At 43.3% G+C, this 17,075-nt stretch overlaps 1 protein-coding gene across 1 annotated transcript in view; it reads right to left on the bottom strand.

Annotated features, from left to right (window-relative positions):
* Window positions 1-17,075, bottom strand: part of LOC126293289 (intermembrane lipid transfer protein Vps13-like) — a 391,345-nt gene that overhangs the window by 64,523 nt on the left and 309,747 nt on the right. Inside the window, 2 exon segments of the mRNA XM_049986411.1 lie at window positions 3,253-3,469; window positions 6,427-6,589. Of these exon segments, the coding sequence (XP_049842368.1) occupies window positions 3,253-3,469; window positions 6,427-6,589 (380 nt within the window).

The raw sequence follows: 17,075 nt of genomic DNA, 5'->3' as shown, positions 1-17,075 counted from the left end.
GTATCAACAAGGTTGAGGTTACGGATATGAAAGTAGCTAGGATGATTGCAGGTACTAGTAGATGGGAACAATGGCAGGAGGGTGTGCACAATGAGGAAATCAAAGAAAAACTGGGAATGAACCCTATAGATGTAACAGTCAGGACGAACAGGCTTAGATGTTGGGGTCATGTTACACGCATGGGAGAAGCAAAGTTACCCAAGAGACTCATGGGTTCAGCAGTAGATGGTAGGAGGAGTCGGGGAAGACCAAGGAGAAGGTACCTGGATTCGGTTAAGAATGATTTTGAAGTAATAGGCTTAACATCAGATGAGGCACCAATGTTAGCACTGAATAGGGGATCGTGGAAAAATTTTATAAGGGGTTATGCTCGAGACTGAACGCTGAAAAGGATAATCAGTCTTAAATGATGATGATGATGATGATGATGATGATGATGATGATGATGTGCAGAAGGCAGTTATAAGAGACGAGGGACATGGAACAGAAGCAGTGGTTGGGAAGGGAGTGGGACAGGGTTATAGCCTCTCCCCGATGTTATTCAATCTGTATATTGAGCAATCAGTGATGGAAACAAAAGAAAAATTCGGAGTAGGTATTAAAATCCACGGCGAAGAAATAAAAACTTTGAGGTTCACCGATTTTTACCCTCCACGCTGCCCTTCAATACTAAATTGGTGATCCCTTGATGCCTCAGAACATGTCCTACCAACCGATACCTTCTTCTAGTAAAGTTGTGCCACAAACTTCTCTTCTCCCATATTCTATTCAATATCTACATCTACATCTACATCTGCATTTATACTCCGCAAGCCACCCAACGGTGTGTGGCGGAGGGCACTTTACATGCCACTGTCATTACCTCTCTTTCCTGTTAGTCTCGTATGGTTCGCGGGAAGAACAACTGTCTGAAAGCCTCCGTGTGCGCTCCAATCTCTCTAATTTTACATTCATGTCTCCTTGGGAGGTATAAGTAGGGGGAAGCAATATATTCGATACCCCATCCAGAAACGCACCCTCTCGAAACCTGGCGAGCAAGCTACACCGCGATGCAGCGCGCCCCTCTTGCAGAGTTTGCCACTTGAGTTAGTTAAACATCTCCGTAACGCTATCACGGTTACCAAATAACCTGTGACGAAATGCGCCGCTCTTCTTTGGATCTTCTCTATCTCCTCCGTCAACCCGATCTGGTACGGATCCCACACTGATGAGTAATTCTGAAGTATAGGTCGAACGAGTGTTTTGTAAGCCATTTCCTTTGATGATGGACTGCATTTTCTAAGGACTCTCCCAATGAATCTCAACCTGGTACCCGCCTTACCAACAATTACTTTCATATTATCATTCCACTTCAAATCGTTCCGCACGCATACTCCCAGATATTTTACAGAAGCAGCTGCTACCAGTGTTTGTTCCGCTATCATATAATCATACAATAAAGGATCCTTCTTTCTATGTATTCGCAATACATTACATTTGTCTATGTTAAGGGTCAGTTGCCACTCCCTGCACCAAGATCCTGTCCGCTGCAGATCTTCCTGCATTTCGCTACAATTTTCTAATGCTGCAACTTCTCTGTCTACTACAGTATCATCCGCGATAAGCCGCATGGAACTTCCGACACTATCAACTAGATCATTTATATATATTGTGAAAAGCAATGGTCCCATAACACTCCCCTGAGACACGCCAGAGGTTATTTTAACGTCTGTAGACATCTCTCCATTGATAACAACATGCTGTGTTCTGTTTGCTAAAAACTCTTCAACCCAGCCACACAGCCACACAGCTGGTCTGATATTCCGTAGGCTCTTACTTTGTTTATCAGGCGACAGTGCGGAACTGTATCAAACGCCTTCCGGAAGTCAAGAAAAATAGCATCTACCTGGGAGCCTGTATCTAATATTTTCTGGGTCTCATGAACAAATAAAACGAGTTGGGTCTCACACGATCACTGTTTCCGGAATCCATGTTGATTCCTACAGAGTAGATTCTGGGTTTCCAAAAACGACATGATACTCGAGCAAAAAACATGTTCTAAAATTCTACAACAGATCGACGTCAGAGATATAGGTCTACAGTTTTGCGCATCTGCTCGACGACCCTTCTCGAAGACTGGGACTACCTGTGCTCTTTTCCAATCATTTGGAACCTTCCATTCCTCTAGAGAGTTGCGGTACACAGCTGTTAGAAGGGGGGAAAGTTCTTTCGCGTACTCTGTGTAGAATCGAATTGGTATCCTGTCAGGTCCAGTGGACTTTCCTCTGTTGAGTGATTCCAGTTGCTTTTCTATTCCTTGGACACTTATTTTGATGTCATTAGTTATGTGATCTACCCATCTTATCTTCAGCATTCTTCTGCAGCACCACATTTCGAAAGCTTCTCTATTCTCTTCTTGTCCAAACTATTTATCATCCATGTTTCACTCCCATACATGCCTACACTCCAACAAATACTTTCAGAAACGACTTCCTCACACTTAAATCTATACTCAATGTTAACAAATTTTTCTTCTTCAGAAACGCTTTTCTTGGCATTGCCAGTCTACATTTTATATCCTCTCTACTTCGACCATCATCATTTATTTTGCTACCCAAATAGAAAAACTACTTTAAGTGTCTCAATTCCTAAACAAATTCTCTCAGCATCACCATACTTAATTCGACTACATTCCATTATCCTCGTTTTGCTTTTGTTGATGTTCATCTTATATCCTCCTTTCAAGACACTGTCCGTTCCGTTCAACTGCTCTTCCAAGTCCTTTGCCGTCTCTGACAGAATTACAATGTCATCGGCGAACCTCAAAGATTTTACTTCTTCTCCATGAATTTTAATACCTACTCCAAATTTTTCTTTTGTTTCCTTCACTGCTTGCTCAATATACAGATTGAATAACATCGGGGAGAGGCTACAACCCTGTCTCACTCCCTTCCCAACCACTGCTTCCCTTTCATGTCCCTCGACTCTTGTAACTGTCATCTGGTTTCTGTACAAATTGTAAATAGCCTTTCGCTTCCTGTATTTTACCCCTGCCACCTTTAGAATTTGAAAGAAAGTATTCCAGTCAACATTGTCAAAAGCTTTCTCTAAGTCTACAAATGCTAGAAACGAAGGTTTGCCTTTTCTTAATCTAGCTTCTAAGATAAGTCGTAGGGTCAGTATTGCCTCATGTGATCCAATATTTCTATGGAATCCAAACTGATCTTCCCTGAGGTCTCACCAACTCCGAGCGGCTCTCGTCTACGCCCTTACCGTTGTCGGCAGCGACGCTCCTGGGCGGCGGCACGGGCGCCAGCACGACGGGGAACATGCAGTCGAACATCTGGTTGTCTATCTGCAGCCTGTTGATCTTGGCGTGCAGCTGCGTCTGGTGTGGCGACGTGCGCAGCTGCATCCACAGGCCCGTGTGGTAGGTGCGGCGTAGCCTGCGGCGGCTCGGCCGTAGCATCTCCTCTGCTTTGAAGTCTACCTGCCAGGTGGGCAGCGAGCGAGTCACCGGTTTACACTTCACTGTCTTCTAAAAGCTATTGTAAATATTAGAAGAGAGACATTTCCCTGGCACTCTGCTAACTTTTGATACTAGAGCATAAAGTGTTTCGGAAGAGCACACACACTGATAGATACTTACTTAAGAACTCCGATAACCACCCACAATATAAAGAAGTGGTGTGATCAGAAGTTTAGTGGGCAGGGGGAAACGGATTTGTATGCCAGAACATCTGGATAAGGAACTGAATCGTCTGAAACGGGCCTTCCATAAGAATGGGTACTCAAACAGAGAAATCAATAGAGTTTTAAGACCTAATTACAGCAGGCCAAAGGAAAAGGATGGTACACAGCAATGGAAGAAAACGGTGTCTTTACCTTTCATTAGTAAGATTACAGATCGAATCGGCAAAATTTTGCTGAAACAAAGTGAAACCGGTATTCAAACCTACCAGAAAAATAGGACTTCGTTCTGTTAAAGATAGAAGGCCAGCATTATCATAGCAGTGTGTATAAAATTCCGTGTACTTGTGGGAAGGTCTATATTGGTACTAGGAAAAGAAGTGTTAATACGAGGGTAAAGGAGCATGAAAGTCTTTGCCGACTGGGAAAAATATATGAATTGGCCATTGCGGAACGTGCACTTCATTCAGGTGACCGTGTAGTTAAGTTTTCTGAAACTACCACGAACTATTATCCATGACTGTATAGGGAGGCTATTAAAATTTATAAACATGAAGATAATTTTAATAGAAAAGAAGAGGCCTCGAAATTAAGCGAAATATGGACAGTGGCGTTACAGAATCGATAAGTGATTTTTATCTACGATGGACTATTATCGATAGTTACATTTTATCTTTGACTATTTTTCTCTCTGCTACTATGTGCAAGCTAGACCATGCCTACTTTCCTGGGTATTTAGGCACCTCTCCGACGCCCGACTCGTCAGTTAGCAGGACTCGCCATACTTCTGAAGATGTCCAACGTTGTATCGAACGAAACATTAGGAATAGAAGAATTCCACGGACCACGGCCATATAACCCGGAAGAATTATTAACAACAGTACCACCCGGTCGTGAAAGCCTTCATTGTACGACTGGTTGGAAATGCTTATTTTCAGCTACTTACAGGCCATTTGCAGCCATTAACAAACTTTACGTTCCCGAACAGCGACGCAATTTTTACGAGTGACAATGCGCCACGTCTTCGGGCCACAGCTGTTTGCGACAGGTTTGAAGACATTCTGCACAATTCTTGCAAATGATACGGCCACCCAGATCGCACAATGTGAATCCCGTCGAATGTTTACGGGGAGGTCAGTCTGTGGACAAAATCCTGCACTGCAACACTTTTGCAATCGTGGACTACTATACGGCAACTCTGCTCATTATTTCTGCAAGGGACTTCCGACGAGTTGTCGAGTCTGTGCCACCTCGAGTCACTGCGCTAAAACTGGCAAAAGGAGGACACCACACTTGGAATTGTCCTATGACTTTTGTCACCTCACTGTATATACGAGGGTTGTTTTTTAAGTAAGGGCCGTTCGCACTTATAGTCCCGTAGTTCGAGCGGACGCCGCAACAAGCCACCGCGCCACTTGCCGGCACCCTTCCCATTAACACTGATGCAAGTTGCAGCTATGTAGCTGACGTTTACGCATCGCTGTGCTACTTTATAATGTTCACGATTATTGAATCGCCCGCCATCTGTGACATATGGTCAGTGATATGTTTTTTGACCGCGAACCCTATCAGCTGCAGAAATTCATCGTCAGTTACAGAAGTTTATGGCTCGAATGCAATGAGTGAAGGTGAGGTGTGTCAATGGGTTAGAGAGTTTAAAAAAGGCTGTCAAAACGTCCGTGATGATGAACGCTCAGGCCGGCCCTCTGTGATTACTGATGACTTGGTGGCTGCTGTCGAAACAAAGATTCGTGAGGACAGAAGATTCACAATTTCCACTATTTCTTTGGAATTTCCAGAAGTTTCGAGATCGGTTTTGCACAAAATTGTGTCTGAAAACCTAAACTTTAAAAACTGTGACTTCAGTGGGTACCCAGACTCCTCACAGAGGACCACAAAGGGAAGAGATTTGCCACTTCATTGGTCTTTTTGATTCGTTACGAGGATGAATGGAGATGACATGTTGAGTCAAATTGTCACTGGAGATGAAACATGGGTAGCCCAGATCACTCCCGAAAGCAAGCGACAATCGATGGAATGGTGACACACGATCTAACCCGTCAAGGTCAAAGCCAAATAGAAGCTGTCAAAGCGCAAGATTATGGCAACTGTGTTCTGGGACCGGTGCGATGTTTAGCTAGTGGACTGTATGCAACGAGGAACGACAATCAAGTCGGATGCCTACTGTGGAACTAAAGAAGCTCTGCAAAGCAATTCAAAACAAAACGCGCGGCATGCCGACAAAAGGAGTTTTGCTCCTGCACGATAACGCGAGGCCTCACACCTCTCAAAAGACTCGAGATTTGATTGATTCTTTTGGCAGGGAAGTTTTGGACCATGCACCATACAGCCCCGACCTTGCTCCTAGCGATTTTCTCCTTTTCCGGTACCTGAAACACCATCTTGGCGGGCAGCTCTTCAATGACGTCGATGAAGTGAAAGCGGCCGTGAACTCTCGGCTGTCGGAACAGGCGGCCAAATTCTTTGAAGAAGGAATTAAAAACTTAGTTGTACAGTATGACAAGTGCTTAAATCAACAAGGCAACTATGTAGAAAAATAGGTAAAAGTGTGTAGAACCAGAAAAAGAAAGTTTTCACGAAAGTATTTGTACCTTTTTTTTAAAAATGAAAATGGCCCTTACTTAAAAAAAAAAACCTCATAGAAACTCACTCCTATGTGAGGCAATTGCTAGCACCACCTAAGGAGAAGCGAGGAGAGATGCACAATTACAGGAATACGAGTGAGGAAGTACTCACCTCGACCTTGCCGTCAACCAGGACCGAGGTGGGCGGCTGCTGCCCCACGGCCGCCTCCTGCAGATAGCGCTGGTACGCCAGCTCCAGCGACGCCCCGTCCCGCACACTCAGCGGCTTGAAGCGCCTGCCGTTCCATTTGCACGTCTCCCAGATGACACCCGAGCTGTTTTGACAGTGGGTATTCGTTGTTTTAGGCAACAGGTATAGGACAGCAGGTTCACAACAGCATCCTGACAGAATGTATAATGTAACAAAATTATATTTGTATACTGTATTTACTCGAATCTAAGGCACACTTTTTTCCGGTTTTTGTAATCGAAAAAACTGCCTGCGGCTTAGAATCGAATGCAAAGTAAACGGAAGTTCTGTAAAATGTTGGTAGGTGCCGCCACAACTAACTTCTGGCATCGAATATATGTAGCGCTACGAAGGCATGCTTTGCAGGCACAAAGCTAAATACTGGCGCCAAAATCTCTGCGTCAGTAAATAAATTAAAAAAAAAAGGTAGAAGACATGCCTTTTTCTTTGGCCCGAGTTCCGACCACTACATTTTCATACATTGTCCAATGAAGTAAATACAAATTCCGTATTGTTCATCTTCGAATCTAGCAGCCTTTCAATGTACTACAAAAATCCGATTGGCACGACTGTTTGGGATAGAGGTCAATATGGCCACCTCTGTTCTGAATTTTTTCCTACCTGTGAGAAGAGATGGTTGCTAATAGGAACTTTTATGAATTGTGAATCTCATGCAGTATTCTCTTCACCATAAGAATAATAGGACTACAAACATTTTGCCACCTATTCTTTCGTGTTTGCTGCTATCTCATTTAAATCCTGTCTGCCTAATAAATCACGATACTAGAGTGAGACAACGGCAAACGCGGAAGAATATACATATCATGCCATTTTGATATCCGTATTATTTTAATGCCGAATAGTGATACAGTCAGGAATGAAGCACGACGACTGACTAGATTTTTAAATCTAAGATGACTAGTTTCTGTGCAGAATGTAATGTACTGAAGTGGCGTCTGCAAAGATTTTCAAACGGGGTAAAATTTTCGCTAAACTCTCCTTCACAACATCTTCTGTCACGCATGTAAGCAGCAGTGTAAGTAACAACAAATGGCAGTCTCTTGGCATTATTTCGCTAGTGAGAATATTCCTCGTGGTGTTTTTCTTTTTTTTTTTATTTGGAAGCTGCGGTAGCGCGCAAAAAAGCAAGCAATGCCGCGAGCGGCGACAGGTCATAAACACTCATTATCAGAATGTGACAAACAATGCATGACACAGCACAATAATGCATTTTCAGCTTAGAGTGATGTAAACACCTATAACAAAGAGAAGATCAAATAAAAATAAGCAATCAATTCAAACCAGACGAAGCACATGTAAAAGGAAGGGTACTTGTATAAATACGGACGGAGCGCCTGACGCATAGCAATGGCTACCTGGTAAAGCTTAACTGCTAAGCTTACGAATCGAACCAAACTACTGTAGCTGTATCATCATTCATTCGACCTACATTGTCTCTCATATTACAATGGATCAACTTTGTTTCGATTTGGAGGTGCGGCCTAAAACTTTTCTCTCCCCTTGAATTTCGAGTCTCAAATTTCAGGTGCGGCTTAGATTTGAGTAAATACGGTAGTAAAATTTTATGAATGACCAGTTTTTGATGACAACTGTTTTCAAAACACAAAGGAATTATAGACATTGTCTGCGCATGGGGATCGATTTAAACCTACAGTCACAGTTGAAAATCTGTGCCGAACCGGGATTCAAACCTGGATCTTCTGCTTACAGCAAAGATACTCTAACCACTAAGCCACCCAGATAAACTGGTCATTGCAACGTTACGGCCTACCCTAGCATGCCTCCCGTCAGATGAAAATTCTCGGCTTACTGACACACTACAAACGTAGTGCCTCTTGCCCATCTTCCTCATTACTCGTGGCACTTTGCCGATTCCCGTAAGACTTCGATCCTGATGTGCATCTGCACCGAAGACATCATTGGCCATCCTCACCTTAATTATGAGGGCATTTCAAAAAGTAAAGATACATTGGCTTGCAGTCCTTAACTATAACGTTTATTTAGAAAATGTCAGTTACATCTTATTAACTGGATTCTTTGTTATTTTTCGACATAATCACCCCCGTTATCCAAACATTTGTTAAGTTGGTGCACAAGCTTTTGTATCCCACAGTCATAGAAGGTTGCCACCTGTTGTCAGAACCACATTTCAACTTCATCTTTGATCTCTTCATCGTCATGGAACAGTTTTCCACCAAGATGTGACTTCAGGTAACGGAAGACGTGGAAGTAGGTGGGTGCAAGATCCGGGCTGTATAGTGGATGGTCTAATACGTCCCATTTGAATTGTTTGAGCAGTGCTTGGGTTACGAGCACTGTGTGAGGCCGAGCGTTGTCACGAATCAAGTGGACTCCACTTGTCAGCATTCCCCTGCGTTTGTTTTGAATTGCCCTTCGAACACGTTTCAAAGTCTGGCAATACGCAGCAGCATTAATTGTCGTTCCAGGAGGCATAAATTCCAACCAAAGAATTATTTTCTCTGTCCCGAAAAACAGAAGCCACGATTATCTTCGCTGAAATTGACGTTTTGCATATCTAGGCTTTTGGTGAAACAGAATGGCGCCATTGCATTGATTGTTGCTTGGATTCAGATGTATGGTGATAAACCCATGTCTCGTCACCTGTCACAATGTGATGAAGGAACTCATCTGCTCCAGCATAGCGTGTGAGAAAGTCAAGAGCAAAGCCCAGCCTTTTCTTTTTGTGTTCTTCCATTAACAGTTCTGGAACCCAGCGTGCACACAATTTCCTGTACCCTAACTTGACAGTCACCATGTCATGAAGAGTTGTCATTGTCACGTCCGGTATGATCTGAAGCAATTCTTTCAATGTGAGACACCTATTCGCAAGAATTGCTTCCTCCGTTCTCCAAAGAACGGCATTAGAGATCACAGATGGCCGACCTGTTCTTTGTTCATCACGAACATCGGTCCTACCTTCAGAGAAATGACACCACCATTTCGTTACATTTTTGTCAATTCATAATGTTCCCATAAACAGAAACAATTTCTTTGAGAATATCCAATGGTGGCTGACCTTTTGCGTGAAGAAAACGTATGACACAGCACACTTCACATTTGGCGGGATTCTGAATCCGTGAAGCCATTTTGAGCACGACCTACTCCAACCAGAAGCAACGTTCAAATGCCGAATGACCGTGAGGAGATAGCTAACGGTTCAAGGTTAACACCAGTGTTGCCAACTTGCTCACCAAAACTCTTCTGTTCCTCTGGTGTACTGTGTATCTTTACTTACCGAAATACCCTCATGTGTGTTTGGTGCCTGTTCTTTCAGACATGTCTGAGAGAACAGACACCATTTTGATCCAGCAGCCACTATGAATTAAGACACACACAAATTACAGATATTGTCTGTGAGCACACATTAATTTAAACCAAAGGAAAAAGTAGAAAATTTGTGCCGGAGTAATGCCACGAGCAACAAGGACACTACATTAGTAGTGTGTGGATAAGTTGTGAATTTTTATCTGACATGAAGTGTGCTAGGATAGTCTGTGCAGATGGTTCGAGCATCTGCCTAGCAAGCAGAAGATCTGAGACTGATTTCCAGTCTCGCACAAATTTTCAACTTTCCCCATCGGTTTAAATCAGTGCCTGCTCGCAGCCAAGCTCTGCAATTCATTTGTGACTTAGTTTATAGTGGTTGCTGGATTAGAATGATGTCTGTTCAGTTGCTTTGTCTTGGCCTTCTCGATGTCAGGAATCGTGTCAAAACATTTTCCTTTAACGCAGGTTTTAATTGTTGGGTAGAGCCAGAAGGCACACTGTGCTGAGCCTGATGAATAAGGCAGATGTGGACCGATGGAATCACTTTTTCTGGGCAAAAATTTGCGAAGAAGAAGGAAGGCACTGGCCCATTTTTCTGGTCTTGTTCCTCACACATTTGTTTACAGCTATTCCCCTTGGAACACACACTGATTGCATCATTTCCTCAAAATAAAAACAGTGAGCTTGACTTTGAAATTTGATTTTGAATGAAATCCATTTTTAGGGTGAGAAGTTTCACTGGTTTTTCACTGTGAGCTCTGAATTTTTGTCTCAGGGTCGTACCCACAGTCAGAAGTTTCATCTCCAGTTGCAATTCTGGACATAGAGTCCAGATCTGAACTAAGACGATACTTCAACTCTGTGCAAACTGATACACAATTTTCATTCCATTCATGATTCAAATATCTGGGAAAAATTTTTCACTCACTTGTCTCATTTGGAAATTATTGGTTACAGTGCTTTGCACAGATCCATATAGGATGGGGAGTCCTTCAGTAAGCTCTTGAAAAGTCATTTGTCTCTTCGAACAAAAAATGTTTGTCAGTTTTTGCACGTTTTCTTCTGTTTTTGAGGTTAATGGATCTCCCAATCATTGCGCATCTTCTGTTGATTCATTTTCACATTTAAATCCCTCGTTCCTCTTGCAAGTCCACAAGCTCACGGTCTTGCGGTAGTGTTTTCGCTTCCCACGCATGGGATCCTGGGCTCGATTCCTGGCGGGGTCAGGGATTTTTCCTGCCTGGAGATGACTGGGTGGTGTTGTGTTGTCTTCATCATCATTGTTCACCCCATTACGGTCGGAGGAAGGCAATGGCAAACCAGCTCGGCTAGAACCTCACCTCATCGGCGGTGCGGGTCTCCCAAATCGTCCCCTACACTCCTCAGGGTATGGGACAACACCAACACCAACACCAACACCAACACCACCACCACCACCACCACCACCACCACCACCACCACCACCACCACCACCACCACCACCACCACATCTTGCAAACAGTCTGACTACATGATTAGCACTGTACACCAATTTCAAAATTTCACGACTTTATTTCACACTTTTTTGCAACTCCAAACAGAATTTAATGTTCACGTCTAGCTCAAATTTCACGTTGATTGACAGACATGGTTAACACGAACTGACTCTAGTATGTCTAGGCACTGACTGACAAGTCAGAATGGGCTGAACTTGATGCTGCCTGCATAAGTGGATCAAGCTACCGTATTTAATCGAATCTGAGTCACAGTCGAATCTAAGCCACACCTGAAAAATGAAACTCGAAATCAAGGAAAACAAATTTTCCTGATTCTAAGGCGCACCTGAAATTTGAGACTCTAAATTCAAGGGGAGAGAAAAGTTTTAGGCCGCACCTCCAAATCTAAACAAAGTTGGTCCATTTTAATACGAGGTCGAATGAATGACGATACAGCTACAGTAGTTTAGTTCAAGTCATAAGCTTAGCAGTTAAGCTGTACCATGTAGCCATTGCTATGCGTCAGGCGCTCCATCCGTATTTATACAAGTACCCTTCCTTTTACATGTGCTTCGTCTGGTTTGAATTGATTGCTTATTTTTCTTTGATCTTATAAGAGCCGTTCTCTTTGTTATAGGTGTTTACGTCACTCTAAGCTGAAAATGCATTACTGTACTGTGTCATGCATTGTTTGTCGCATTCTGATAGTGTGTGTTTACGGCCTGTCGCCACTCGCAGCATGGCTTGCTTTTGTGCGCGTTACTGCCGCTTACAATGGAAAAAAGAGAGAGGGGGAGGGAGAGAGAGAGAGAGAGAGAGAGAGAGAGAGAGAGAGAGAGAGAGAGAGAGAGAGGAATTCTCTCATTAGCAAAACAATGGCAAGAGACTGCTATTTGTTGTTACTTACACTGCTGCTTTCTTTGATAAGGATCAACAAGAACCAAATAATAGACTGCGTATGGTAGAAGATGTTCTGAACGAGAGTTTAGCGAAAATTTTCCTCTGTTTGAAAATCATTGCAGACGCCTCTTTAGCACATTACATTCTGCACAGAAATAGAGTCATTTTAGATTTAAAAAATCTACTCGATTTCCGTGCTTCATTACTGAGTGTATCACTATTAGGCATAAGAATAATACAAATATAAACATTACATGATATGATATGTATATTCTTCCACATTTGCTGTTGTCCCACTCTAATTTCATAGTGTATTAGGCAGACAGGATTTAAATGAGATAGCAGCAAACATGAAAGAATACGTGACAAAATGTTTATTTTCGTATTATTCTTATGGTGAAGAGAATACTGCATGTGATTCACAAGTCATAAAAGTTCCTATTAGCAACCATCTCTTCTCACAGGTAGGGAAAAATTTAGAATGTAGAGTTGGCCATATTGACAAAAACCCCTAACAGTCTTGCCAGTCGGATTTTCGCAATCCGTTGAAATGCAGTGGTCGAAACTCGGGGCAGAGAGAAAAGCTTGTATTCCACCTTTTATTTTAAAATTTATTTCCTGACACAGATGTTTTGGCGCCAGTATTTATTTTTATGCCAGCAAAGCAAGCCTGTGTAGCGCTACATATATTCGACGGCAGAAGTTAGTTGTGGCGGCACCTACTAACATTTTTCAGAATTTCCGCTTACTTTGCACTCGATTCTAAGCCGCAGGTGGTTTTTTGGATTACAAAAACCGGAAAAAAAGTGAGGCTTAGGTTCGAGTAAATACGGTCGTACAAATTACATCACGTGGTTGTAGCATCAGGAGTTGCTGCTAAATAAATTCATTCATCGTATTTTTTGATCACACCTCGTATTCAGTATTCCACAATGGAACATAACACTCTGCAGTGGAGCGTCTGCCGATTTTAAACTTCCTGGCAGATCGAAACTCAGACCCTCGTACTAATGACTTCAAACAAGTTGTTGTTATGCCATTACCTTTCCAAATCAATGTCCACAACTTGCTACTATGTGAGCCAGAAGTCTGCCACAACATTCTGTTGCTTGGATAAGTGCCGAGACAGAAGTCTGTATTCGGACACTGAAGTGAGCCAGTTGCCACACATTTCAGCCTACTACTGTTTTTAGTGTGAGGGGTGTCAAGCAAAAGCGACCCCATCTCCCCAAAACTGTTCTCTGCTGTACTGGAAATGGCTATGTCAAAGCTGAGCTGGGAAGGAAAGGAAAGGAAAATAGAGTTAATGGAAGAAGGCTTACCATCTTGAGATTTGCTGATGATATTGCCTTACTGGTCAAAGACTTCACAGAGCTCCAAAACTTACAGATCTTGCATTGAAATGTCAGCTGGTTGGCTTGAACATGAACCTTTCCAAAACAAAAGTAATGTCCAACAAATGGGTCCCAGCTGGAGATGTGGAAGTCAAGAACAGTCTACTAGAAGAGGTCAGTGAATATGTCTACATTGACCAGATTATAAATATGAAGGGAGACAAGGCCAGAAATCTATTAATGCATTAAGCTTGGCTGGCAAGCATTTGGCAAGAAATCAAAAGTATTCAGATCAAAAATGCCAGTAAATTTGAAGAAAGTAGTATTTGATCAATGCATCCTTCCTGTGATGACGTATGGCTGCGAGACATGGACACTGAACTCATTTACAAAAGGGAAACTCAGGACAGCACAGAGAGCTACGGAGAGATCAATGCTGGGCTATACAAGAAAGGACAGGAAAAGGGCAGATGACATCCAGTCTGTGACAAAGGTTAATGACATCTTAGACAGTAGGCTCTTTGAAATGGCAGTGGGCTGGCCACGTCGCAAGAATAAAAGACAACAGATGGACGAAGCTAGTACTGTAGTCCGAGAGAGTACCAGAGGCCTACAGGAAGACCACCAGACAGATGGCACAAAGACATTCGCTAGTAACACCTGGCAGAGAACTGCCCAAGACCGTCCCACTTGGAGAAGACTGCTGAAAGCCTACCTTAATCCACGACTCGAGGAGGCCACATTATTTAATGATGATGATGATGATGATGATGATGATGATGATGATGACTGCTTGTAGAACTGGAACAATGCAGCTATAGCACGGCACAAGGGCCAGACCGCCATAGTGGAAAACTAGATTACATCGTGCCCGGGCTCGGTGTGCGCCGCTTCAGCAGTCTGGGTGATCAAAAGTGACACCCCGTCACAATGAGGCCGGGTCAAGCAGCGATAAAAATCACCCCTTCTGGCCAAAAGATGTACTCCGTCATCGACCTCGTGATGATCATCCAGCCTTAACTACTACTAAATGCTGACCCTGCCAAAAGCACGGGTCTGCGGACTGTGTCCAGTTCCGATCTTACCAAGAACTGAACTGGAGTCTTCCAGCTGGAGGTCTGTTGCTGGCTGACTTCAGTCAACTCCAGGATGCCACTTGGGAGTCACCAGTTCACCCACTGCATCTGAGGGCACCTCATTCGTGATCTACTGAGACGAGCCGTCTGCTTCTGGCAACTGTGTGCCTTTGGCTGTCAGCAAGCCACTGGTGCTGCTCCAGCTGTAAAGGCCACTGACACGAGTGACAGACCACAGGCATGCCACCAGTGTTGTGCCGTCACAAGCTCCGTTGCCTGAAGCCACCGTACCCCATCTACATCTACATCCACATCTACATCCATACTCCACATGCCACCTGACGGTGTGTGGCGGAGGGTACCTCGAGTACCTCTATCGGTTCTCCCTTCTATTCCAGTCTCGTATTGTTCATGGAAAGAAGGATTGTCGGTATGCCTCTGTGTGGGCTCTAATCTCTCTGATTTTATCCTCATGGTCTCTTCGCGATATATGCGTAGGAGGGAGCAATATACTGCTCGACTCCTCGGTGAAGCTATGTTCTCGAAACTTTGACAAAAGCCCGTACCTAGCTACTGAGCGTCTCTCCTACAGAGTCTTCCACTGGAGTTTATCTATAATCTCCGTATAGCTATCGCGATTACTAAATGATCCTGTAACGAAGCGCGCTCTTCGTTGGATCTTCTCTATCTCTTCTATCAACCCTATCTGGTACGGATCCCACACTGCTGAGCAGTATTCGAGCAGTGGGCCAACAAGCGTACTGTAACCTACTTTTTTTGTTTTTGGATTGCATTTCCTTAGGATTCTTCCAATGAATCTCAATCTGGCATCTGCTTTACCGACAATCAACTTTACATTAACATTCCATTTTAAATCACTCCTAATGAGTACTCCCAGATAATTTATGGAATTAACTGCTTCCAGTTGCTGACCTGCTATACTGTAGCTAAATGATAAGGGATCTTTCTTTCTATTTATTCGCAGCACATTACACTTGTCTACATTGAGATTCAATTGCCATTCCCTGCACCATGTGTCAATTCGTTGCAGATCCTCCTGCATTTCAGTACAATTTTCCATTGTTCCAGCCTCTCCATATACCACAGCATCATCCGCAAAAAGCCTCAGTGTACTTCCGATGTCATCCAAAATTTCATTTATGTATATTGTGAATAGCAACGGTCCTACGACACTCCCCTGCGGCACACCTGAAATCACTCTTACTTCGGAAGACTTCTCTCCATTGAGAATGACATGCTGCGTTCTGTTGTCTAGGAACTCTTCAATCCAATCGCACAATTGGTCTGATAGTCTATACGCTCTTACTTTCTTTGTTAAACGACTGTGGGGAACTGTATCGAATGCCTTGCGGAAGTCAAGAAACATGGCATCTGCTTGGGGACCTATGCCTATGGCCCTCTGAGTCTCGTGGACTAACAGCACAAGCTGGGTTTCACACGATAGTCTTTTTCGAAACCCATGCCGATTCCTACAGAGTAGATTTCTAGTCTCCAGGAAAGTCAATATACTCGAACATAATACGTGTTCCAAAATTCTACAACTGATTGACATTAGTAATATAGGTGGATAGTTCTGCACATCTGTTCAATGTCCCTTCTTGAAAACGTGGATGACCTGTGCCCTTTTCCAATCCTTTGGAACGCTATGCTCTTCTAGAGACCTACGATACACCGCTGCAAGAAGGGGGGCAAGTTCCTTCGCGTACTCTGTGTAAAATGGAACTGGTATCTCATCAGGTCCAACAGCCTTTCCTATTTTGAGCAATTTTAATTGTTTCTCTATCCCTCTGTCGTCTATTTCGAAATCTACCATTTTGTCATTGTGCGACAATCTAGAGAAGAAACTACAGTGCAGTCTTCCTCTGTGAAAAAGCTTTAGAGAAGACACCTTCTGTTGCTACACAAATTCTGTTAAATAAACTTGTCACTGTTCTCACTGACTGTACAACTCCTCGATGCCTGAAGTGGTTCACTGTACCTCCTCCCCTGTTTTCCATCCTACACTAAGACTGTGGCCTGTGACAAAGTTAACAATATTCCGTGACCACCCTAACCCTGCTACATTATTTACGCCCGTACAAAGTTTGCATTTTACATACGAAGTTCACACCTGTGATAGTTATGCCCACATCTGTTATGACAGTGATGAACTATTATTAACCATTTTGCTGCAGCGGCCATATATATATGTCCTGCTATGCTGTTACACACATGCTGCGGACTTGTATATACATGCCATTCAGGTTTGCCTATGGTGCTATGAACAGCTGTATGCTTCCTGAACAGTTCAATGAGTAAAAACGTTTACCGTATTTGCTGCACAACATGGGTGCCTCATTACGTGCTATCACTTGCAAAAAAACTTGCTTTTGGTATCTTTAATCATTTACAAGATACGATGATTGTTATCACCACAATTCGTGATGGACTAGGATGTGAATGATGATATTGTGTGC

The sequence above is a fragment of the Schistocerca gregaria genome, chromosome 10 (genome assembly GCF_023897955.1).
Source record: "Schistocerca gregaria isolate iqSchGreg1 chromosome 10, iqSchGreg1.2, whole genome shotgun sequence".
NCBI classification, from domain to species: domain Eukaryota; kingdom Metazoa; phylum Arthropoda; class Insecta; order Orthoptera; family Acrididae; genus Schistocerca; species Schistocerca gregaria.
Note: the sequence above shows the minus strand (reverse complement) of the source record. Positions and strands in the feature narration are given on the sequence as shown.